At 43.6% G+C, this 24,649-nt stretch overlaps 1 protein-coding gene across 1 annotated transcript; it reads left to right on the forward strand.

Moving 5' to 3' along the window:
* Positions 1 to 462: 462 nt before the first annotated feature.
* On the forward strand, positions 463 to 24,649 carry RBM5 (RNA binding motif protein 5). Its single transcript, XM_052636234.1, has 25 exons — positions 463 to 565; positions 1,889 to 1,958; positions 4,007 to 4,172; positions 4,902 to 5,057; positions 8,866 to 8,935; positions 9,426 to 9,499; positions 11,976 to 12,059; positions 12,906 to 12,966; positions 13,460 to 13,525; positions 14,245 to 14,405; positions 14,854 to 14,951; positions 15,565 to 15,652; positions 15,815 to 15,892; positions 15,974 to 16,046; positions 16,923 to 17,008; positions 17,396 to 17,480; positions 17,686 to 17,777; positions 19,406 to 19,567; positions 20,147 to 20,296; positions 20,379 to 20,450; positions 21,231 to 21,410; positions 21,717 to 21,791; positions 22,835 to 22,932; positions 23,011 to 23,140; positions 24,006 to 24,649. Exons 2-25 carry the CDS (start codon positions 1,942 to 1,944, stop codon positions 24,129 to 24,131), a joined length of 2,448 nt encoding a protein of 815 aa, XP_052492194.1. The 5' UTR covers positions 463 to 565; positions 1,889 to 1,941; the 3' UTR covers positions 24,132 to 24,649.

A 24,649-nucleotide genomic window follows, 5' to 3' on the forward strand; every position in this document is an offset into this window, starting at 1 on the left:
AAACGTCAATTTTCTTACTTGCAAAATGGGTTTAATAGTCATCCCAAAAGGTTATGAAGATGGAAATAGATATTTGTGAAGCATGCAGCCTAATAATAAAATCTAGCATTCAATAATGCAAAAGGTGATCAACCTTCGTTCCTTCTAAAGTAAGATTAAATGTGATGGTTTACATCGCGTCGGTGAAAACAAACTGTACTAAGGCCCATGTAGCAAAGGCAAATAATTACTATGCTTAATAAAGATAAGAGATCAAATCCGGATCTGGAAAAGGCAGACAAGGCCGAGGTTTTGAAGAAAGGGAAATACGTAGGAAATTGACACAGGCTGTAGTTAAGTGACGTGCTGCCCTAGCGACCACAGTTCCCAGCAGCCCTCGTGCAGCCAGACACTTTCGCGGATTGGCCGCCTCCTTAGGCAACGTGTGGTGGGGGAAGGGGATAGGCGCGAGGTACTGTGGGTAGGAGACGGCCGTCGGCGGAGGCGCCATTTTGTGAAGCGGCCGTACCCTGTTGGAATTCCTTGGCATAAACTGCTACTGCTGCTACTTCCGTCCTTCCTGGGGGTAAGTGCGGCGGCCGCCCGTAATGACTGGCGGTTCTTTCTGCTGTGGCAGGCCCTGTAGAGCCTCCCTGTCAGCCGCAAGCTGCGGCCGTTCAGCCCCAGCGGGATCTCGAAGGGCTACCCGAGGCATTGGAGGGCCGCGCCCCTCCTCGCCACCAGCGCTGTCAGCTTTCAGAGAGCGTTCTCCCGGCCAGCCCGAGGCCCTCTTCTCTTGGAGCTGTGAGTGTGCCCCACCCGGGACGTGTCTCCAACTCCCAGGCCAAGTTGAGCAAGGAGTCGTCGTCTGTCCCTCAGATACTTCTCAGGGGCGCCCTGACAGTCTCTAGCCGCCATAGCTCCGCAGGTTCGCCTGAATCAACTCTCTCCGGAAAGCTGTTCGGTGAAGGGTGATCTGGGGCTGGGAACCTCTTGGGGGTCGGGAGGCGCAAGTGCAAGCAGGAAGAGAAAGCTGGACGCCTGAGTCGGTCGCGCAGTCTGTGGCGCCGCCATCTCACCCGCGACTCCCCACGGAGGTGGGTCTGGGCATTGCCCAGGCGTTGAGGGGCTGCAGCAGGGATTCTGCCCCGGCCCTTGTTCCTCCCTGATGGTTCTGTTCCCTGTATTAATTCACATGTTCGTTGAGCGCCTGCCTAGAACAGGCGCCAGGGACGGCTGTAACTAGTTTGTCAGACCTCGCAAGCATCGAAGGCCGTCTAGCTGTGTGATGTTTTACCACCGTCAGTGCGCAGCGGGGCCAGGTTGGCTGCCTCAGGGACCTGTGGTGATTGTTGTTACCTGGGAATTAAGTCGTACGGAGGTTTACTCTTGTTTGATATAGCCTTGGATCTGCCGTTCTGTTAAACGGAGTCGATTTTCAGTTAGCCCAGCATCGGCTTTCTGAAAGGTTTTAAATTTTTCATGAGTAATTTTTGAATTTTGTTTTGCTTCTTGAATTAATAAAGACACTTTGGTTAATGTTTTAAGGCCCAACTACCCCATTGGAGTTGCTTTGATTCAGAACACAGGGAGCTGATTGCAGCTGTGCCCTTTTTGCTTTGTAATCCTACAGTGGGAGCAGGGAAGGCATCTTCTGGTTGCATCCTTTTATGGGTTTGTGTTTGAATTTGGAATCTAATATTTTTAAGTCGGCTTGCCTTCCTGCTATGCTTATTGTTACCAAAACCATCGTTTGATTTTAATGTTGACAGTCGGTCCCCACCCCTCAACCTTAGATCATCACTGTTAATGGTTTGAAGAAATTCCAGTCTCAGTGGTGTCCCAGCTATGAAACAGGACTTTGGTGATCTCCCAGATTTGCAGCAACGGATCTCTCTTTGTCTTCTAGAAAAAAGCAAATTTGAACCTTTTGGAGCAGTGTCCTAGATCTTCATTAGAACAATGGGTTCAGACAAACGGTAAGTTATTACTGTACATGCCTTTGATCTCAACATTTCAATGGGGACTGAGCTATTGGTTGAAAATTGTTTACCATACTAATATTTGAGTCTGTGCTTTGTGTCATGCATTCTGTGAGCACTTTCATGATACTTGCTCGTATAAGCACATGGTTTAATGAGATAATGAAAATACTGTGTGAACTGTCCTGTGGTAAAAGAAGTTGAGGGGCCTGTTAGAACAGTTAGGAACCTGTGTTTTCTTGGGAATAGCCAGGAAAGCTTCCTTGAGAAAGTATTTTCTTAAGGTGAACCCTGAAGGGTAAGAAAGAATTCAGCAAAGAAGGACTTGGTGGAGTAGGAGATCATGAAGGTTCCTGGTGTGATTAACAGCGTCTGGCAGAAAGTAGGAAATTGTGCTGTCTCTTTGCACAGTACCTGGCTGTAGAAGGCAGTCAGTGAAGGCCAGTTCTCATTATTATCCCCTCCATGACAAGATGATCCAGATTATAAAGCTGAGAAGCTTTGGACCATGAGTTCCATTAAAAAAGAAGAAAGAAAAACTGCTGAAGAATTAACAGAGAATTAAGATGAGAGCATTTGGCTCCTGTGTCATCTGTGGAGTCTCCCACTCAAACCATTTGATTTAAACACACAACTTCTGCTTATTTAGCCAGCTGCCTCCTTAATATTGAATCCAGTCCCAGTGATAGATCAAACTGATGGCCCACTGGGACTCAGGAAATGTTCATGTTACATGATGTCATTGTTTGGTTCCAAATAAACATTTACTGTTTTAAGGTCTCTCATTCACATACTTTACATTGTAAAATTGCCCTGGACTGTTTGTTATCATTCACTTCTTTTTATTAAATTTGTATACTCTAAATGATGCCCTAAAAGGCCTTCCCTTTATTTTGTCCTTACACAAAGTTTTATGAATCCGGTAAACAATTTATCAAAGAACTGTTTGTAAAGAGACACAGATGTATAGAACAGTGTTTTGGACTCTGTGGGAGAAGGTGAGGGTGGGATGATTTGAGAGAACAGCATTGAAACATGTATATTATCATACGTGGAACAGATCGCCAGTCCAGGTTCGATGCATGAGACAGGGTGCTCAGGGCTGGGGCACTGGGATGACCCTGAGGGATGGGATGGGGAGGGAGGTGGGAGGGGGGTTCAGGATGGGGAACACATGTACACATGGCTGATTCATGTCAATGTATGGCAAAGCCAATACAGTATTGTAATTAGTCTCCAATTAAAATAAATTAATTAATTTTTTTAAAAAGAACTTTTTGTATCTGTGGTCCAATGAGTTTAAGCCTTTTGTTATTAGATTTTCCTATAAAGCCCAGTGCTGCCTAGTAATCAAAAATAAATCAGATGTTATAGGAAATAATGTTCTCTGATGATGCTATTTATTATAACAATTGAACTTGGTTAACTGCCTAACGGGGGGAGAAAAGAAAAACTAACTCATCCAGTTCAGTGGTCCATTTCTCAGTAGTGAGAATACCCTTCAGAGTGGATGAGTCAGGATATGTTTTCTTTTGAAACTGAATGAAATGAGAATACATTTGACCCTTAAACAACACAGATTTGAATCGTGCAGGTCCACTTACAGGCAGATTTTCTTCAATAAATACAGTACTACATGATCTGTGGTTGGTTGAATCTGTGGATGCAGGACTGGGTATACCAGAGGGCTTACTGTGCAACTTGAGCATCCATGGATTTTGGTATCTGCAGTGGGTCCTGGAAACAGTCCCTGACAGGAACAACTGTAATTGCATTCTTCCTATTTAAATTGATCAGTAAGATCTGAAATCAGGGATGAAAGGAGTGATGTGTAGATCACAGGCTTGGGGAAATGCAGGATAAACATGGACAGACAACCTGTCTCAATTGTAAGTTGTTATTTGGTGATAAATTTTAAGGGATGCATTGAACTATTTGGATACCTTATAAACCAAAATGTGGATTGAAATGTTTTTCAACCATGTTTTCTAGAAGGACAAAATGTGATTTATTTAAGAATAAAGGAAAATTTTCTTCCCTGGCAGAGTGAGTAGAACGGAGCGCAGTGGAAGATACGGTTCCATCATAGACAGGGATGACCGTGATGAGCGTGAATCCAGAAGCAGGCGGAGGGACTCAGATTACAAAAGATCTAGTGATGATCGGAGGGGTGATAGATATGACGACTACCGAGACTATGACAGTCCAGAGGTGAGTGACCAGCAACTATTTATGGAGTTGTTAGAATTATGAAATAAATATACCAAGTGTGAGAATCTCTCAGGAGGAGTGTTTGATTCAAACACTTTAGTATTCTGAAATCTGTTTAGTCAGCTATAATTCTCAAAGACAGACGGAGACGTGTAGTCAGAATTCTTGGCCAGGGTTTCCATAGGGCTCACCAGGCACTCTTGAGCACATGGCTAAGATGAACTCATTCAAATCTCACTACAACCATGTAATGTAGTTACTGTACCCATTTTAAAGATGAGGCAATTGGGGCATAATTATATACCATCCCTTGGCCTCAGATAGTTTCTGACAGTTGTAGTTTAATATTGTAGCGTAGCTTTTTTTCACATTTCTTTCCATATGCATCAACTTTGTTTAGAAGTAATGTTGTGCTACCCATATAATTTGGCACTTTTTTTTTCTTTTTTATGCATATAATCATCTTATTTTAATAAGTAATAACTGTTTGTGTGTTGACATACTGTTCGGTGAGTTGTTAAACCATTCTTCCTGAAGTTAAATGATTGTTGCCAGGTTTGGGGGTTTTTGTTTTTTTGCTATTTTAGAAGACACTATGGTGAACATCATTGTGGAGTTCGTGTATTATCTCTGTTCCTAAAGATGAATTATTAGGAGTGGAGGGAGTGGATCAAAGGGTATAAAAAGCCCAGTGTGATTTGAATTACAATTTTGTTCATTGTAAATCAGAGAGAACGTGAAAGAAGGAACAGTGACCGATCCGAAGATGGCTACCATTCTGATGGTGACTATGGTGAACATGACTATAGGCATGACATCAGTGACGAGAGGGAGAGCAAGACCATCATGCTTCGCGGCCTTCCCATCACCATCACGGAGAGCGATGTAAGGGGGACCAACTGTTCTAATGAGCCATCAGTAGGCGCAACAGACTACTCTGAGCTTCTACCGTTATTTTCTTGTGTTCTTTTTAGCTCAAACTAATATCTAGTGAAGTACCTTTCTATAATTAGGGTGACGTTCTCTCAACTTAGCTCATAGATAATCTTTGTATTTAGACTTTGAATCAATATACAGTTTTCAGAACCACAGGGAACAGTTTTTATTCTTACAATAATAACTCCTAGAAGGTAGTCAGTACATTTTTGTTGAATTGGTCACTTATTCACTGAGATTATATCCATAAGAACATTTTAATGATTCAGCATCCTTTGATTTGTTGGAAATTGTATTATCCATTTGAAACCTCTGGAAAGCCTTTTGATAAGCCTGGCTTCCCCCTTCTCAGACTGGCCAACTATGGCTTTGGTGTACTGGGCACTGCCTGGTTTCCATTGGTATCTCTGGCCTTCACCATTCCTTCCAGCCCCATCCACCACCTGGCTTCTGCTGCAGGTGACTTTGAACATGTTTATTGTTCTACCAATATGCCCCCATGCCCCCCCCACTTTTTTTTGCTGTGCTATGTGGGCATTTGGGATCTTAGTTCCCCAACCAGGGATGGAGCCTGTGCCCCCTGGGTTGAAAGCACAGAGTCTTAACCTGTCTAGTTGTGGACGCGGGCTTAGCTGCTTTGCAGCATATGGGATCTTAGTTCCCAGGCCAGGGATCGAACCCACGTCCCCTGAATTGGAAGGTGGATTCTTAACCATTGGGCCACCAGGGACGTCCCCAGGCAGAATTTCTTATGTATATCCCCAACCCTTGAACTCGGGAGGCTGCCCAGCCAATGTCTGTAAAATGAATGTGATGTTTTGAAATATATTTTATAAACCATATAAATCATAGCATTATGCCAGTATCTATTGTCTTAGGGTATTCAAGGTAATAGTCTGACTATGAATTTTAGAGCTGTATAGAGTTCACACAGCCTTGGTCTTTTGAAACGCTGGAAGTGACAAAACGTGAGATGGGATGTTTGAGTTAATAGTGGGTATTTATTTGTGTTCCAAAACACACTTGTTCCACTGTGTACTGTTAAACTGCAGAACCATGGATCCTGCCTCATAAACGCTGAAGTCAACAGATAATGAAGGCAATGCAGAGTAGAAAGGGATGTGTTGGAAGAGGTCTTGTTGAAAGTAGTTCTGTGAAATAGTACTTGACACTTCTTAAGGGAGCTTTGTTACTGGTGGAGGGTAAGGAAGAGCTCCAGGGAGCTGTTAGTTGAGCTCATTCTTGAGGGATAGGGGAGAACTGAGGATAAGGTGTGGACTGGCCCTAACTAGCTTGATTTGACTGAAATCAAAGATGTTTGGCAGGAGAAAAGTGTATTTGGGGGCCACTGCTGGCCCTAACTAGCTTGATTTGACTGAAATCAGAGATGTTTGGCAGGAGACAAGTGTATTTGGGGGCCACTGCTGGCCCTAACTAGCTTGATTTGACTGAAATCAGAGATGTTTGGCAGGAGAAAAGCGTATTTGGGGGCCACCGCTGGAATCTTTGAAAGCCCAGCTAAGTATAAAAAAGAGCTGCTGAAGTTTTTGCCTGGTAACAAAAGCTGTGCAGGTTTGAATGGTAGAGTCAGGGAGTGGTAGAGGCTAAAAGGAAGGCAGAGCTGAGCTCAGGTAGCAGTAGCCATAGGCATGTAGAATAGGGGATAAAAGAAATCCTGCTGGAGTCAGTTGAGGAAAGTTTACTTGTTGATCGCGTTGTTCCCTTGAGTCTGTTAAGCCTGTGGCCCTTGAAGCCTTCAGAAGTGGGTGGCAATGGGGAGAGCCATGCCCTAGCTGACCCTGGGGGCCCTACCTTCTGGTAATGAAACAAGATTGTAATTCTTGTTTATTTCAGGCTTCTCGGGGAACTAGAAGTGCTTACCATAAGAAGGCAGGTTTTTCCAAGTAGGCTTTCTGAGATTCCCCAAATTTGTGCAATATTTGTGGGAAATTTGCTTATTGGGCTCTTTGGTGGTGGTTTAGTTGCCAAGTTGTGTCTGACTCTTACGATCCCATGGAGGCTCCCAGGCCTCTCTGTCCATGGGATTCTCCAGGCGAGAATACTGGTGTGGGTTGCCATTTCTTTCTCCAGAGGATCTTCTTGACCCAGGAATTGAACCTGGGTCTCCTGCATTGCAGGCAGATTCTTTACCAACTGAGCTATGAGGGAAGCCTCCTCATATTGGGACCTTTAAAAGCATTTTAAAATTATAGTGTTGTCTTGAATGAACTTCAGTTTATCACTTTCATCATTATTTGTCCTTTGTAATCCCCTCACTGACATATGAACTCCTAGAGTAACTATGTTTAGTTAATTTTGTTACTATGTGTGTTACTGTATCACTATATTCATAGTTAGTCTTTAGTTACTCTGGTAACTAAGTTTTCGGCAACTATGTTGCCAAGCATGAACTTGAGTCAGGTGATTGGGTCTGGCTTGATGTTAACACTTCTATTCCCTATTTGTGGTAGTCTCCAAAGCCACTAGGAGTATTGACTCATGCTCTTAGGGGAAATACAAACTTAGATTCCTGTAAGCCTCTGGTCACAGCATTTTCACAAACAGATCAATATATAGCCTTACTTCGTGTATATTTCTATTTAAATGTGCTTTATTTAATATATACTTTGATTCATTAGCATTGGACACTAGACAGCACTTCAGCACTACACCTGGAGAGCCATTTTAAACAGTGAAATCGCCAACAAAAAGTACAAAAATGTGAAATACCTGCCAATAAATAGACTAGGAGAAGGACATCTGTTTTCACTATGAAAGCTGATACAAAGCATAGCATACTCTGCCAGGAACATGTGCATCAGGCAACTCAAATTTTTTACTATTCTGCACATGTTTGCAAATGACCTTGAAAGCGCAAGTGGTATTCATTTGGAGTATAATGAATTTTAATTAGTAGGCAAATCTACCCCAAATAACGAGGACTGATTTTATATAATCCTGCAACCTTTACACGTAATAATGAAATGGGGAAGCCACTAAGAGTCTCTCAGAAATTTGTCCCTGGTGTTTTTCCTGAGAGTATTGCTGCCTGGTGTGATTGCTGGAGAGACTGATGTCTTTTTTAATGTATTTTGCCTTTTGCAGTGAAGGTTTGATTTGAAATTGGTAATAAGTTTAGCAGCCAGAAGTCTTTCTTAAGGCCCAATTCATGTTCACTTTGATTTACTAGGAGCCTAAGAATATTACAAGGTTTGTTTTTTTTTTAAAATGTAAATGTAAGGAAACCATTTCTTTAAGACATTGTGCAAAAAAGGTTTCTCTTAAGGGAGTTCCTTGTTTTGGGGCTATTGATTTCTTAGCCTCCTTCAGAGACTCTACTTCAGAGTATGATGACATATCATCTGCCTCTTTTAAATCTTTTTCTTTTCTCCCTGGTCCTTTAGAACAAAGGACAAGATTAGCCTAAGGGGGCGGGTGGAGGCTTGAGGGTCAGCACACCACAAGCAAGGCTGTGTCTCACAACGTAAAGTAGCTGTACTTGAGGAAATCCCCCATCAGCAGGTAAAGAAGGCTTTCAGAGCTATTATAGTACATCAGTTTCTATGAGAAGCATCCCTTCTTTTGTTCTATTTTTAGACTAATTGCATTTTGATGATAGAAGAAGTTTAAAAGCTTGGCCAATTAAGCTTAAGTAATATAAGCTTAAGTTGATGTAATCCCTAGTCTTTGAACTCTCTTTAGTGTGGAATGGTTTGTGGCTAAAGCTTTAACAGTAAATGTGTAAAACCCTGTGCAGATTCGAGAAATGATGGAATCCTTTGAAGGCCCTCAGCCTGCGGACGTGAGGCTGATGAAAAGGAAAACAGGTGAGAGCTTGCTTAGTTCCTGCTGTTCTGGTTCTCTTCCCCATTCCCACCTCAGTCCCTAAAGAACATCCTGATATTCCCCAGTCTTCAAGCACATGAATTCAGAATGAAAGGTTTGCCATGGCTAAGGAATGTGACTCTTTGAAAACGATGTTAGAAAGCACCTGAGGACCTTTTTAAAAACTTTGTTTTTAGGGACTTTTTTTTCCCTTCGGTAAGTAGTGATGTATAAACTCCTTGTTTGACTGTTTGTAATCGGTTGCATGGTTACTTTTTAAGCGTGGAATCAAATCGAATGGCATTTAGTTCAGGCGGCTTGGTTCCTTGCCATGGCAAAGTATCAAGAAGATCCCCAAGTCAAGTCACATTTGTAAAGCTGCTTCCCAATTGGCTTTGTCACGCAGTGTTGAAGCAGTGGGAGAGAGATTCACCTGTTATAAAGGAACTGACTAACACGAGTATCCCGTCTATATCTGAATGCTGTCTCTAGGTGTAAGCCGTGGTTTCGCCTTCGTGGAGTTTTATCACTTGCAAGATGCTACCAGCTGGATGGAAGCCAATCAGGTTGCTTCACTCACCAAGTCTAGATATTCATGAAAATGGAACAAGTCTGTACAATTTAAAAAAAAAAGGTTGAAGGAGTGGTTTGTTCCAAAGGAGTGACTTTACAAAAAAAAGGCTTTGTATATATTAAAATTGATGTTACTGGAATAAACACAGTACCACACATTACACTGCAGAATTTGCTCTGCCTTTAAACATGGCTACCTGACATGGCCTTGTTAACCACTGAATATTTGTCTGGTAGTTATCAGAACATCTTGACTATTCCCCCTTTCCTCCCCTGATTATATTCCTGTTTATTATGTCCTTTGAGAGTCATCTTAGATTATCCAACTCTCAATTTGACAATGAAGAGAATATAATTGAAGTCTGCTGTAGGAATTTTGTAAGTAATTATTTCAACTTGGAGACCTCAAGCCTCCTAGAGGCATAACTGCTCATATGGGTCTTCAAGAACTATTTAAAGATCTAGTAGAATTTATGAACAGTAAGTCTGATGAGATTAGCCTAAGAGCTGGTGTCCTGCTGCTGTCTAATCTAGTTAGAGTGGCATTAACATCCTAATCTCCCTGAGAATGCCTCTTACAGTCTGTTCAAAGCAAATCTTTGATGATTTCTTTGATGTGGCATTAACTGAATCGTTCTACAGTTCATCAAGATAATGTTCGGTGCTTGGCACATAAATAACATTTTTTGCCAGAACTCCAAAGCACAGTATTGAATGCCTTAACCAAGTGCATTCTGGGAAGTTTGCTTAACTCATTATGTTGCTTCTCTGTAGTATTTTATGATTTGTCACTCATAAATAAGAGTTATATTCTTTGGAATCTTAATATCATTAATAATGAGACTCACTAATGAGGATATCATTTTGATTGACTTGTTAGATTTTTAAGCCTCTCACATCCTTAACTCAGAGGTGACAACCTGATCTTATAATGGTAGATCTTAATTCATTTCATACCATGGACACCATCCTAGTAAAATTCAGGACATACACAAGCTTCATGTGAACCTGTTTGCTTTTACATGACAGCATCTTTTTAAAGCGTCTTATTAATATAGTGGATGTATCAGAATGACTTGGGAGTTTAAAACTCCTGGGAAATTGAAACCTGAAAGACACTTAAAAGCGGCACAATTTTAATGTATACAAAGCTGTGTTAATGTGTAACTATTTCATTACAGTTCAAATTCACTCCAGAAATGAAAGGCCAGTAGGATTAGGGACTCAGTGATAGTTTGGAATCGCCCCAAACCAGCACATCCCTCTTAGTGGGATGATCTGTTGATTTATCTCCCAGCTTCTTTATTTTTGCTTCTATACAACACAGTGAGTGGATGACCTTCAGCTCTTTCCCTCTTGGCCAGACATGCAGTCTTGCCTTTAGATATTGCAGAGACAACATTCACAGCATGTCTTAACTCTTCCAGGATTTGCAAGAACCAAATTACTCAACAGTATGTATGTTTGGAGGGGTTAGACTCCTTTAAAAAGTTTGGATATCTAACCTCCTACTTAAATCCCTTCTGACGGTGTCAGAACACCCCGCTCCCTTTCCCTCCCCCCAGAAAAAAAACAGAAAAGGTGTTCCTGTTAAAATGAAGGCTCTTTGGGGGCAGATGCTGGGTGTGCTCTTGGTAAACTGTTTCAGCTCGGAATTTTCACCTTTGAAAATAAAATACCTTGTAGTCACGCAGTTGACTAGAAGGATGAGGTGGTATATGAACACTTAGACACTTTTCCTAACCCCCTGAAGAAACTTCATTGGCCTCCTGGTTACTCATCTTGAAGAGAGTACCATCTTATTTCAGTGAAAAACACATCTGTCACTCAGGACATCACGTGGTTGCACTTGGCAGGAAGAAACCTCATTTAGCTGTTTTTAGAGTCGATGGCATTCAGACTAGTGTCTCCTGAGAAAATTGTCACCAGTTTCCCTTTAAAAATGGGTTTCCCTCTCATTGTCCCCAAAGGACACATCCTGAAGCAGGAATTTGGGTGAAGGGGAAATGTAAAGGCTTTCACTTTGCATAAGGATGTGGGACTGGGGGAACAGTGAAGCGAAGCCCAAGGACACCATGCTAAGGGCTAACGTAGGAGACAACCTCAGAACTGGGAGAGTTGTGTCTTCTGCTCTTTGAACTAGATTGTCAACTCTCAGGCAGCCTGTCAATGCTGAATGTTAGGACTTCTGTCTCTGCTGGAGACACGGCCTGGTGCATGTCAGCGTTTATAGCGTGTGTCAGCTTCCTCAGCACTCCCTGACTCCATTTACCTTTACTCCGCATCCCATTCTCTTACTGCCTATCTGAAGGATTGGATGGGCAGAGTATAGGTGGCGGTGGTTGGTCCTCCCCGTATGTTGTCCATTTAATTCCAGAGCACTGATTTTTCCGAAGTGTGCTCTGCCCTGGGAAAATGGACACATGTTCCTCACAATGGGAATAACTAATTACTTCTTTTTTTTTACAGAAAAAGCTGGTGATTCAAGGAAAGCATATTGCAATGCATTATAGCAATCCCAGACCTAAGTTTGAAGATTGGCTTTGTAACAAGGTAAGCACGTGTTCTTCCCAGACAAACCAAACTCTTGGAGTTTTTTGTTTTCTATTTGTTTGATTATCCAAACAAGAAAATGAGTAAAATACATGATTACCAGCTTTTATCAGGAGGTAATTTTCATACTTTGTGACATTCTTGGGTCCTCCTGAGTAGGTATTAGAGGACAGACTCCCTCAAACATGAGAGATTTTAAGAACCAGATTCTAAGCCCAGTGTTTCAATTAAGATTTTAAGTTTGTTTTACTTTATGGTTTCTTAGTTCTAGCGCTCTCATCTTTTGGCAGTCTCTTTGTTAACGAAACCCTTTGTGGCCCTGCTCGCGTTATATAAGGGAGTTATATAAGGTCTGTTACGAGTAAGAAATGGTATCCATGGGCAAAACCCTAAGTGGGCAAGTGTCACCAAAGTCACAAAGTAGGTGTTGCTATTGGCATTTTGAGAGTACTTGGTGTCACATGTCCAGCAGGGCTCTAGACAGAATTTCATTCACATTGTATTTGTGTATATAGAGTGATACATAGTATATAGTGCTTTTCTGACATAAGGGAGAACTTTGCCAGTGGCTTGCTGCAAGGTTTGGGGGTGAACTGAAACTTTTCCCCAGCTTGAGAAAAATGGAAATCTACTTCAAAATACATCAGAATGTATTTTTCTAGGGGTCATTCATATAGTGAAATTTTTAGGTTAATGCTCCTTTGTCTTCAATGCGTAGGATCACCTTCTGCTTTTATTGCTCCTCACTGGGACTTGCCTGTGACCCTCTTGCTCTAACCCACATTGTTACTAGTAAACCTGGCCTACCATGAGATAGAATAACAGATAAAACGTTTTATTTTCCAGTGCTGCCTTAACAATTTCAGGAAAAGACTAAAATGCTTCCGATGTGGAGCAGACAAGTTTGGTAAGCCCAGATTTGGCTGTTTGGGAATATGTATTGAAACTTGACTAATTGGGTTGTCTGTGAACCTAAGGAAAAGTACAGCCTGGGGTATTTAAGCAATAACGTATATATTTTCCTTAAACCTTCTACCTTAGGTTATGTAGTTATTTTCTTTAAACCTCCTTCCTTAGATTTAGTAGATCCTGCTGTTGAGTGCAAGAATACAAAGAGTTCTTTTATTTTTCAAAATTAAGTCAGCTTTCCTGCTTTGCATTCTGTATCTGCTTTACTTTACAGAGATGAAGTCCTCTGAAGTCCTCCGGTGGCCTAGTTTTTGCATTCCACATTTAAAATTCATGTCAAAGTTAATGAGGTTTTACTGTAGCCACAAATGGTTAAAAAAGAAAAAATAACAGCTATGTTTACTTAAAACTTTGGTATTTGAATGTATTTATGTTGGTTTGTTGTTTGTCTTCAATTACTGATTCTTCCTCTTTTCTTTCCTTTCTTGTAGACTCTGAACAGGAAGTGCCCCCTGGAACCACAGAATCAGTTCAGTCTGTTGATTACTATTGTGATAGTAAGTGCAAATGCAGTCTTTTGGCTGTTATGTTGGAAACTGATCTCCGTTGGATGTCTTTTGTTCTCCTGCTGTTTTTTAATGAGGAGCAGTCAGTGGCTTCAGATTGTCTCGTTAAAGACTGACTTTTGGATTTCTTTTCAATGTCAAAGTGAAAGATATATGCAGTTGACCCTTAAACAACAATGGGTTTGAACCATGTGCATCTATGCTGATTTTCTTTCTTTCTTTTTTTTTAATGAATGCTACAGTACTACACTGGGCTTCCCTGGTGGCTCAGACAGTAAAGAATCCACCTGCAGTGTGGGAGTCCTGGGTTCAGTCCTTGGGTTGGGAAGGTCCGCTGGAGGAGGGCATGGTAACCCACTGCAGTATTCTTGCCTGGAGAATCCCCATGGACTGAGGAGCCTGGTGGGCTACAGTCCATGGGGCTGCAGAGAGTTAGATACTACTGAAGCGACCGAGCACACACAGTACTACACTAATTACTGGCTGAGTCTGGGGATGTGGAACTACCAGTAGAGAGGGCTGGCTGTAAAGTTATACACAGATGTTCTATTGCGTGGCGGGAGTGGGGTCAGCACCCCCTCATCCCCCTGCATTCAAGGGTCAGATATACTGGAAACCTCCCAAAATGGGTTTGTTTGTACTTGAATCTGCTTTGAAAGGCATTGGTGGTAGAAATACCTGTCTCTGTCATTTATCTTGTTCACCTGCAGCAATCATACTTCGAAACATAGCTCCACACACTGTGGTGGATTCCATCATGACAGCACTGTCTCCGTACGCGTCCTTAGCTGTCAATAACATTCGCCTCATAAAAGACAAACAGACCCAGCAGAACAGAGGCTTCGCGTTTGTGCAGCTGTCTTCTGCAATGGTGAGATGTTCATTGAATCTTTCCTTTTAAAAGAAACTGAGATAAGAGGCAAATGTGGTTCATCCAGTTGTGATGCTACCTACGTCTAATGTTCTTGGAGCCCAAAGTTCAAGACTTAAGTAATGATAGTTATTGCAGTGCTAAATTATAGGCCGATGGCTTTAGTAAGTGGTAAAAATACCATTGGTATACCTGTAGATAACTGGCTGAACTGAAGTCTGAGCCACAGTTTAGTCTTTTTTCATGCTTTTAGATTGACCTAGCACTGGCTCCTTTAATAATACTAGATACCTTGAAAGAGGGCTTTTTAAAATTTCTCATGATTTCATATCCACAGATAATAATGAATTGCCTTTTTTTTTTAATTTCTTTGACTAGGATAGGTGTTAGATATTTTCAGTTGCATGACAAAAATCACAAAATTGTTTTTCTTCACATTCTCCTGCAGGATGCTTCTCAGCTGCTGCAGATACTACAGAGTCTCCATCCTCCTTTGAAAATTGATGGCAAAACTATTGGGGTTGATTTTGCAAAAAGTGCCAGAAAGTGAGTGGCTTCATTGCCCTTACTTCAAACCGCTGCATCTGCATGCTTGTCCGAGAATGCGCTGCTAACTGCACTTGAAGCCCATGTTCTCTGTACTGAGATGGAATCCTTCCTAATTGGCTGGGAAGGATGCACTTGTCTTCTTAGCACTTATTCCCTCCTATCCTCAATACCAGTTGCCAGAAAGCTTGAGAGCAGGACAAAACAGACTTGGTAGATGGGTTGAGAATATGTGCTATGCAAACTGCTTCAGAATGGTGCAAACCCATCTGGAAATAATTCTTTCCTTCCACAACAGTATGCTAATACAGCTTCATGTATGTAGAGCTTCATTCTAGTGATGTAAATTTCCCATTTCTAGTATCATTGCCCATCGAGTAGACACCTTATTAAATAGAAGAGTACAAAAGAAAGCAGCTATACTACAGGGACACATGCCCACTTAGGGCTTTGCCTGTGGAAACCCTTCCTCACTCTTGAAATGTGGTGTTGCTGGCATTGGAGACCTTCCAGTAAAGTCTGGAGTGGATTACTGTTTTCTGGGTAGCATGGGGTTAAGTGATAGGGAAGCATACTGGTATAAAGTCACATGGTTGGATTTTTGTGGTTTCAGAGACTTGGTCCTACCAGATGGTAACAGGGTCAGCGCCTTCTCCGTGGCTAGTACAGCCATTGCTGCTGCTCAGTGGTCATCCACCCAGGTAAAGGGAAGGATCTTTTTGCTCCAGGTAGTGTGGTGGTGGTGCCCAGATTCATAGAAGTCAGCTCTGTGATTGTGCTTGCCTTAGAAGCTCTGCAAGGACATTTGAAGACCTCAGTGTCCACTAAGTCTGTCTGTGTTTCCTCTTCTTTTGACATTGTAGTCTCAGAGTGGTGAAGGAGGCAGTGTGGACTACAGTTACCTGCAGCCAGGCCAAGATGGCTATGCCCAGTATGCTCAGGTGGGTAGACTGGACCATTATCTGACTTCTGGTCTCCAGAGTGTCCAAGAATGGCAGCTTTAATGGTGGACTCTTCTTCAGTACTCACAGGATTACCAACAGTTTTATCAGCAACAAGCTGGAGGATTAGAATCCGATGCATCATCTGCATCAGGTAATAGATTTCATATTCTTTTTATCTCCTGTTTAAGCAAATACAGTTGAGGACATAGAGCTAGATGTTCTCATTAGATCCAAATAAATCTAGGAGAGCCATTTCCCTGTAAAACGGGGGATTGGGCACTTTAAGGGATGTCACCATGTACCTAAGCTTCTGGGGCAATATTGGCATTGCTTGTGCAGTGGGCTTCCCTGGTGGCTCAGATGGTAAGAAGCCACCTGCAATGCAGAAGACATGGATTTGATCCCTGTGTCAGGAAGATTCCCTGGAGAAGGGAATGGCTTCTCAACTCCAGCATTCTTGCCTGGAGAATTCCATGGACAGAGGAGCCTGGTGGTCTCGAGTCCATGGTGTCACAAAATTCAGACAGGACTGAGCGACTAACACTTGTGCATATCAGGAGCTGATACGAAGCTCTTAGAGACTATGCCATCATGAGTGTTCATTCTTAAATTGAATTCAGTATTTTCCCTCTCCGTGTTGTTCGGAATTGTGGGTGCCCATGTAAGTTCAGGTGAGCAGTCTCTTGTCCAGACATCAATCAGAAGGGTCACTCTTAAAAGCTATTGCTCTAGTTTTTGTTCCAGTATTACAAAGGTGTGGCAGTTAAGTCTATTTTCAACCCCAGAGCAGATGTGGAAACCTTCTTCCCCTTCTTCTTAGCCATCATACAGAATGTCTGACTTTGTGTATCACATTCTAGTAGGATTATATAAATGAGAATATCATAGGTTAAAGAGTACTTACTGGGAATTAGGTGGTTAAGAACTGACATATACAAAGACGGACTCTAGATTGGGCATTCCGGGTGAGGATGTTTGGTGTAGAGTTCGGTGCCTTGGCTGTTGTAACTCCGGTATTTATCATCAGGCACAGCGGTGACCACGACCTCAGCAGCTGTTGTATCCCAGAGTCCCCAGCTGTATAATCAGACCTCCAACCCACCCGGCTCTCCGGTAATCCTGTCATCTTAGATATAGAACTGGTGATTGTTGGGGAAACTGTTGCTGTACAAGTACTACCTTTTCTCACTGTGTAAGCCAGGATTGACTGATACACACACATTCAACCTTACTTCTTTCTGTCTAATCATATTATGTACTGAAATAATTTTGTGTCTGTATTTTAAATGCAAGATTCCACATAGGGTCTATTTATACTGTGCATGCTTCGGCTTGACCTTTAGGAAGACAGTTGTCAGCATGTGTTTTGCTCAAGGATTGCCCTAGACCGTTGCTACAGTGGGTCTGTCAGGGGGCCGTTCCTGCTGGATGATTGCAGTGATTTAGTTCTCTTGAGAGGCTTTACAGTTGAAACTATATTGAAGCTGCTGTTCTTTCCAGACTGAGGAAGCACAGCCTAGCACTAGCACAAGTACACAGGCCCCAGCCGCTTCCCCTACTGGTGTAGTTCCTGGTACCAAATATGGTAAGCCAAACCTCATGGGGCTGTTGACAGTTGGAAGGTCCTAGTTGTTGATTTTGTTTAATAAGCGCTCCTCTCCCTTTGTGGGTGTCAGCGGGACACGTGGGGATATGAAAGAAGACGACCTGCTGCATCTCAGTGGCTTAGAATTGGAAGTAAAGCCAGTCTCTTCCCTGGAATGACTGTGTGCTGGGTTTTGTTTTTGCAGCAGTGCCTGACACATCCACGTATCAGTATGATGAATCTTCAGGATATTACTATGATCCAACAACAGGGCTGTACTATGACCCCAACTCACAGGTAATTTAAGGGGTAAAACAGACGTTTTGAGGTATAATGTACTTACTAAAAAATTCATGAAACTGACACGTGCAGTTCTTGCAGTTCTTTGAATGTTTGTTTACATATATATACGTTTGTTCATTTAGCAGCACCACGATAAGAGCAAGAACATTCCTAGCACACTAAACATTCTCTGGTGCCTCTTGTTGGTCAGTCCCACCTCCCCTGCCCCAAGCACTGTTCTTTCTCCTATTACCATGGATTATTTTGTCACATTAAAATTTTCAAGTGACTGTTAATCTTCATGTAGACACCTATATACAAATTTTAAATTGTGATTTTTTTCACCTGAGAGAAAATTCACATTTCAGCCATTTAGAGTGTTCAGTTCAGTAGTTTTTTTAGTGTAGTCACAGTGTTGGGCACCCATCATCTAATGTTGATGAACATTTTCATCAACCTGAAAAGAAACCCTATACCCTATATATTAAGCAGTTACTTCCTAATTCCTTCCCACCCCAGCAACCACTGCTTTCTGTCTCTCTGGGTTTGCCTGTTCTAGACATTTTGTATAAATGGAATCAAATAATATGTGACGTTTTGTGTACAGCTCTTTTTTTACTTAGTATTTTTGAGAGTAGAAATCAGCAGATCTGTGGAGTGATATTTTATTTTTGGCAGTGTATAGAACTTTTTAAAGAGGAAAGGCAACATTAACACTCCATAAATAAGCAACTGTTTATGACCAGAAGCTGTGTATATATATATAGAATAGTAAAAATAAGTGCTTTTAACAGGAATTTGGCATTGAGAGCTTGTGGTTTCTGAGAGTCAGGTGTGACGCTGTGTGGGACTTGCCAAGTGGGCTGGGCCTGTACATGTTGCTTCCACTGCTCTGCTTGTGGAATCTGGCCATTTCCCAGGCCATTCTTCTTGGTGGCCATAAAAGCTGTGGCTCCTGTGTCTGACGTGCACTGCCTCCCCTGAAAAAGATACAAAAGGCAGTCTCTCCTGAGCCCCTGTTAAGCAGGTAGAGTGAGCAATTGGACAATAGAGAAGAGGAGAGAGAGCTGCCACCCATTCTCTGTTGTGGTTCTCCCCACACACTTCAGATCAGGTTCCTTCACCTGTCACCTCCTTCCAGGTTCCCAAGCTGGTTTTTACAACCATGTTTGGTTGCCCGGGCGTCCAAACAGAACAGGAGGGTTCTGTATGATTGAACCTAGCAATGAGATGTTAACTGATTGTCATGGAGGACGTGTGAGAAAAAGCTCCTCCTGAACCACTTGCTCTGGCCACCTGGTTTGTGTAAATGGTCTGTCTGTGGAAAGGAGTCAGGCTTATTGCTCTTTGGGTACCCTCCAGGCCCAGGGATTAATTAATGGAAACTCGAGACTCTGAAACCACATTCTACTCACCCAAGAAGTTTCACACCTCTTGGCCAGCTGGTTCACCATCCTCACCTATACCAAGGTTTATAGCACCTCCTCTCTGCCCAGGAAATATTACTGGTCTGCAACATGCTTTATGTTTTTATGTTTAATTTTTTTGACAAAATAATGGAGATGTAAGGGAGTGAAAATACTCCTTTAGGTTAGTGGTTTGACCCAGGAGAAAGTCTGCATGAATTGTGTCTTTTATTCTAGTATTACTACAATTCCTTAACCCAGCAGTACCTGTACTGGGATGGAGAGAAGGAGACTTACATGCTGGCTGCGGAGTCTAATTCCCACCAGCAGACAGGCCTGCCTCCTGCAAAAGAGGGGAAGGAGAAGAAGGAGAAACCCAAGAGCAAAACAGCCCAGCAGGTAAGATCATGACCCAACCAGCAGGCCCATTTTTCTCTCTTTTTTTTTTTAATCAAGGGGTGGGGTGGGGCTGTGGCATTCAGCTTTATTTGGATTCTTAAAGACTAGGCCATACATCTTATTTACATTAAGCTCATAGTCTAGTTAGTCTCTCAGTCATGTAACCGCATGGACCATAGCCTGCCAGGCTTCTCTGTCTGTGGAATTCTCAGGCCAAGATTACTGGAGTGGATAGTCATTCCCTTCTCCAGGGGATCTTCCCCACCCAGGGATCAAACCTGGGTCTCCTGCATTGCAGGCAGATTTCTTTACCATGTGAGCCACCAGGGAAGCCGTAAGTTCCTAGAGCATTGTGCAGTTTTTTAGTAGTATTCTTTGTTATCTGTCAGTTGCCTGAAAGACTCACAGACTTTGGAACAGTATTCATTAATGACTTTGGTAATATGTAGTATCTCATAAAAGATAAGGGCAAAAGGGGTTTTGTTACAGTTTGTTACAATAATGGCTTATTGTCTTGGTATAGGAGACTGTTTGCTAAGTTCCTCTACCTAAATCTCTGTGATTGTTGTTTGACTGTAGATTGCCAAAGACATGGAACGCTGGGCTAAGAGTTTAAACAAGCAGAAAGAAAATTTTAAAAACAGCTTTCAACCTGTTAATTCTTTGAGGGAAGAAGAAAGGAGAGAATCTGCTGCCGCAGATGCTGGCTTTGCTCTCTTTGAGAAGAAGGTAACAGTAACAAGGATGGCCTTACTTCATAAGGACAGCTTAGGTAAAACTTGAGGCTTATGACTTGTTCTGTGTTTCCCAGGGAGCCTTAGCAGAAAGGCAACAGCTCATCCCCGAACTGGTGCGAAATGGAGATGAGGAGAACCCCCTCAAAGTAAGGAAGTACCAGCTTTAAACCAGTGTTTAAAGGCTGTGTCTGTGCTTTGTGTCTCACTTTGATCTGCATCTTGGCTAATGTGAAAGTGTTAGTCACTCAGTCATGTCCAACTATTTGCAACCACATGGTCTGTCCGTGGAATTCTCCAGGCAAGAATACTGGAGTAGGTTGCCAGTACCTTCTCCAGGGAATCTTCATGACCCGGGGATCAAACCTGGGTCTCCTGCATCGCAGGCAGATGCTTTACCATCTGAGCTAAGCATCTGGCTAATCTCATTCCTGCTTAAAACGGATGTGTCCCTGTCAGTGGGTATTTGAAGCAGCTTATATACACAGAATCTATGTTCAGGGCTTTGTTTTCTCTGTGTGAGAGCAAGTGAGATGGAACAGAGAATAAAGCCCAGATTCCGGAGCTCAGTTGAGTTTTATTGCATTTGCAAATAGTTTTAACAGTCTGGAAAGAGAAAATTAAGACCAAAAAAGTGTATTTTACGTGCTAGATACTTACCTGAGTGGGTCATTACTCTGATCTGTTGTAGTTGAGGTTTTCAGACATGGTCAGTAGTTTGAGAAAAGTCATCCAGGAAGTCTTGGTTCCCAAGAGGGCTGGTGGTGGGAGGCTGTCAGGCCCAGCACCGGAAGACCGAGCTGCTCTACTCACTGATGTGTGACGTATGGATAATGGGTATTCTCTCACAGCTTGGATTAGGCGTTACTTTAGCCATTGCTGTTTCTCTGTTGCACATTTCCAATGACCCACGTTCCTCCTGTCTCTAGAGGGGTCTGGTTGCTGCTTACAGTGGTGACAGTGACAACGAAGAAGAGCTGGTGGAGAGACTTGAGAGTGAAGAAGAAAAGCTGGCCGACTGGAAAAAGATGGCCTGCCTGCTCTGCCGACGCCAGTTCCCAAACAAAGACGCCCTGGTCAGGCACCAGCAGCTCTCAGACCTCCACAAGGTGGCCATGCTTCTCTGAGCTGATCTGAGACAGGGAGGGGAGGCAACGAGACGCTGTGGGTGCCCTGATGGTAGTGAAAGTTCAGTAAATACCTGCATTAAGTGATTGCCTCTTAGAAGGCAGCTCTTCAGTACAGTCTGTTCCTAGAAGGCAGCTCCTCAGTATAGTCTGTTGCAGATTGTGAGTAGAAAGGAGCATGGCAGCTCCAGGTACACCCAACTGTGGCTTTCCTGTTGTAATGAATTGGACTTTGACTTGGATGGAGCACAATAGATACTAATAATGTTTGTTAAATCTCTCATACAGCAAAACATGGATATCTACCGACGATCCAGACTGAGCGAGCAGGAGCTGGAAGCCTTGGAGCTGAGGGAGAGAGAGGTGAATGGGGGTCAATGTGCCACTCGAGTGTCTTGGGGTAACTGCCCTTGGCTTTTACTCGTAGCGCTTGTCCCAGGTCCCAGGGACGGGGTAGGGTATGTCACATATCTGTCGCCTGGCCGTCATGGCTCATGTAGACTGGACCCAAGCCATGTGCCCTGGGAGCTCTGCAGTGTCCTTTCATGAGGGTGCTCGAGACCACTCACAAGTCCTGGGTGCCAGAGACCCACTGGTGAAGTACACTGGGTTTTAGTAAGGACAGAGTGAACTTGTTGGGCCTGGCCGAGGAAGCCTTTGTGGACAGTAAGGGGAGCTCAGATGAGGCCTAGGGAACAGCAGGACAGAATGATTGCAAGTGGCCTGGAAGGAAGCAGTGGCGCCCCTAATGAGCCGTCACTTGGTAGTTGATGAAGCAGGTTGAGAGCCAGCCACCCAGGGGTTTAAGTTACCAATGGAGGCCTATGGCTTAGAGATGAACCTTTGAGCAAGTGACTTGAAGTTGCTCACCCCAAGATGGTTCTGAGGTATCTATAGCTAAAGCTTTTTACATTCCTATTTTTTCCTACTGTTCTATGGTGCCAGCTCCCCAGGGAATGTAGAGCAGGTCTCAGGAAGCCACCTCTTGGCTCTGTCTTCCTGGAGGTGGCCCTATCCAAATGCTGAGGAAGAACAGCAGCCCTGCCCTCCTCTCCCTCAAGGACCTTGACAGGCTGTGCCCACCCCCAGCAGTGCCCACACTCTGTGCCCACACCCAGCAGGCTGGTTGAAGAGCTTGACAAGAGGTGACTCGTTAAATAAAACTGGTTGTTGGAAACGTAGTTTTGCCCCAGGTTCCACACACAGATCATCTCTACAAACCTGCCGTTTGGGATATGACGAAGTGCAGCCAGGGAAACAGGGCATGTGGTATTTGCAGGCACTCTAAAAGGCCAAGCTCCAGATGAAGGAAGCACCTGAGGTGACAGTCTGAAGTGTGGGTGCTTGCAACTGCGACAGATTGATTGAAGTCTGAATATCTCTAATCGGGCTGTTCTCCCACGTAGATGAAATACCGGGATCGCGCTGCGGAAAGACGGGAGAAATACGGCATCCCAGAGCCTCCAGAACCCAAGCGCAAGAAGCAGTTTGATGCTGGCACCGTGTATGTGTTGTGCACATTTTCCACTTTCTGAGACGGGGCTCTGGCTGTTTTGAGTAACTGTGTGTTTGCCACTGGCAGGAATTACGAGCAGCCCACCAAAGATGGCATTGACCACAGTAACATTGGCAACAAGATGCTGCAGGCCATGGGTTGGCGGGAAGGCTCAGGTTTGGGGAGAAAGTGTCAAGGCATCACAGCCCCCATTGAGGTAAGCAGTGGGATTGGGCTTCAGCGGCCTGCAGGCTTGTCCCAGAGTTGGGATGAGGTTGAAGCACCCGGAGGGCCTGGGCCCCAGTGGGAATTGTATTCCCTGCAGCCGTCTCATATTGTACCCTCTTTTTAAGATGTCAGTTGGGAGGAACAGGTGTGGCACCCAGCTTGATTTTTCTGGTTTTTGGGTCTCTTTGGGTAAAGCCTACCTTCTAAGGAGCTGTGTCTTTCTACATCTTTCAATATAAACAAACCTTAACGCTGACTCAGTAGCTTAGATCGGATTTTCAGAAAGGTACTGTGCTTTAATTTCTAAGTGATTTTTGCTTATGTATAAAACAGATTACACTTTAGTAGGACTTTGATCCATGATAAGAAATCCTTTATTCAGTCAGAGCTCAGGACCAGAGGCCCTCGATCACTGGCCTTCTAGACAAGAGCACTGCCAGTGATTGCTCTCTCCCTGACCTGGCAGCATAGCTTAGAACAAACACTTGCTGTTAATTTGTACAGGCGAGTTCTGCTGACTTTGAGCTGTCCTGCCATGATCTGTACCTAAAATTATCAGACCTTCCCTGGGCTGTAGTGCAAGGCTTTGGGGCCCTTTAGCAGGCACGGTGCTTGCTGAACAGGCATGGAATTGCGGGAGGGCGTGCTTCTGTCTGCCCTCCTCCCTCACCCATTTGATGCCCTCAGTCCTTCAACCTACTCCAGGTCTCCAAAGTAGAAATCCCTGTCTTTGTTTAAAGTTTCTGTCTCCTGGCGGGGTGGTCCAGCTCAATAGGGAGTGGGCTAGACGTGGGGGAGAGGGAGCAGCCCACACCCTACCTGCCAGCTGCTGACTACAGTTTCATTACCCCCAGGCTCAAGTCCGGCTTAAAGGAGCTGGCCTAGGCGCCAAAGGCAGCGCATACGGACTGTCTGGTGCAGATTCCTACAAAGATGCTGTCCGGAAGGCCATGTTTGCCCGGTTCACTGAGATGGAGTGAAACACGGGGATGAGAGAGAGAGAGAACGAAGAGCTCCAAAGAGCACAAGGAATGCTCCGTCTCCTGAATTCACTCTGACCACCTTTCTCTTTAAGGGCATGCCCTGTGCTGTTAATGGTTTTCAGGGTGAACCAGTTCATTCTGCAAGGTTCTCCCACTTAAAGGAGTTCCCCTTGTACGGGTTATCTGGTGAATGGCTTGCCTTCCTGCCAGAGGGCCTGAGAGCAGACCAAGGGGATGGTGGGTCTTTTCTACTTCGGTGTACATAGTGTAATGTAGTGTGTGTTTTACATGTGTAGCCTATGTTGTGGTCCATCAGCCCCTTGCATTTCTAGGGGGTGTTGAGATGCCCTAGGGTGGTATGTGACACCAAAGCCGCCTCTGTCATTTGTTGTGCTGTCTTTTCTCGGCAAAAGCCTTATGTATATTTGTATATTACACATTTGTACAGAATTTTGGAAGATTTTCAGTCTAGTTGCCAAATCTGGCTCCTTTACAAAAGAAATACCTTGAAAAAT

This window comes from Budorcas taxicolor, chromosome 1 (assembly GCF_023091745.1).
Source record: "Budorcas taxicolor isolate Tak-1 chromosome 1, Takin1.1, whole genome shotgun sequence".
Taxonomy (NCBI): domain Eukaryota; kingdom Metazoa; phylum Chordata; class Mammalia; order Artiodactyla; family Bovidae; genus Budorcas; species Budorcas taxicolor.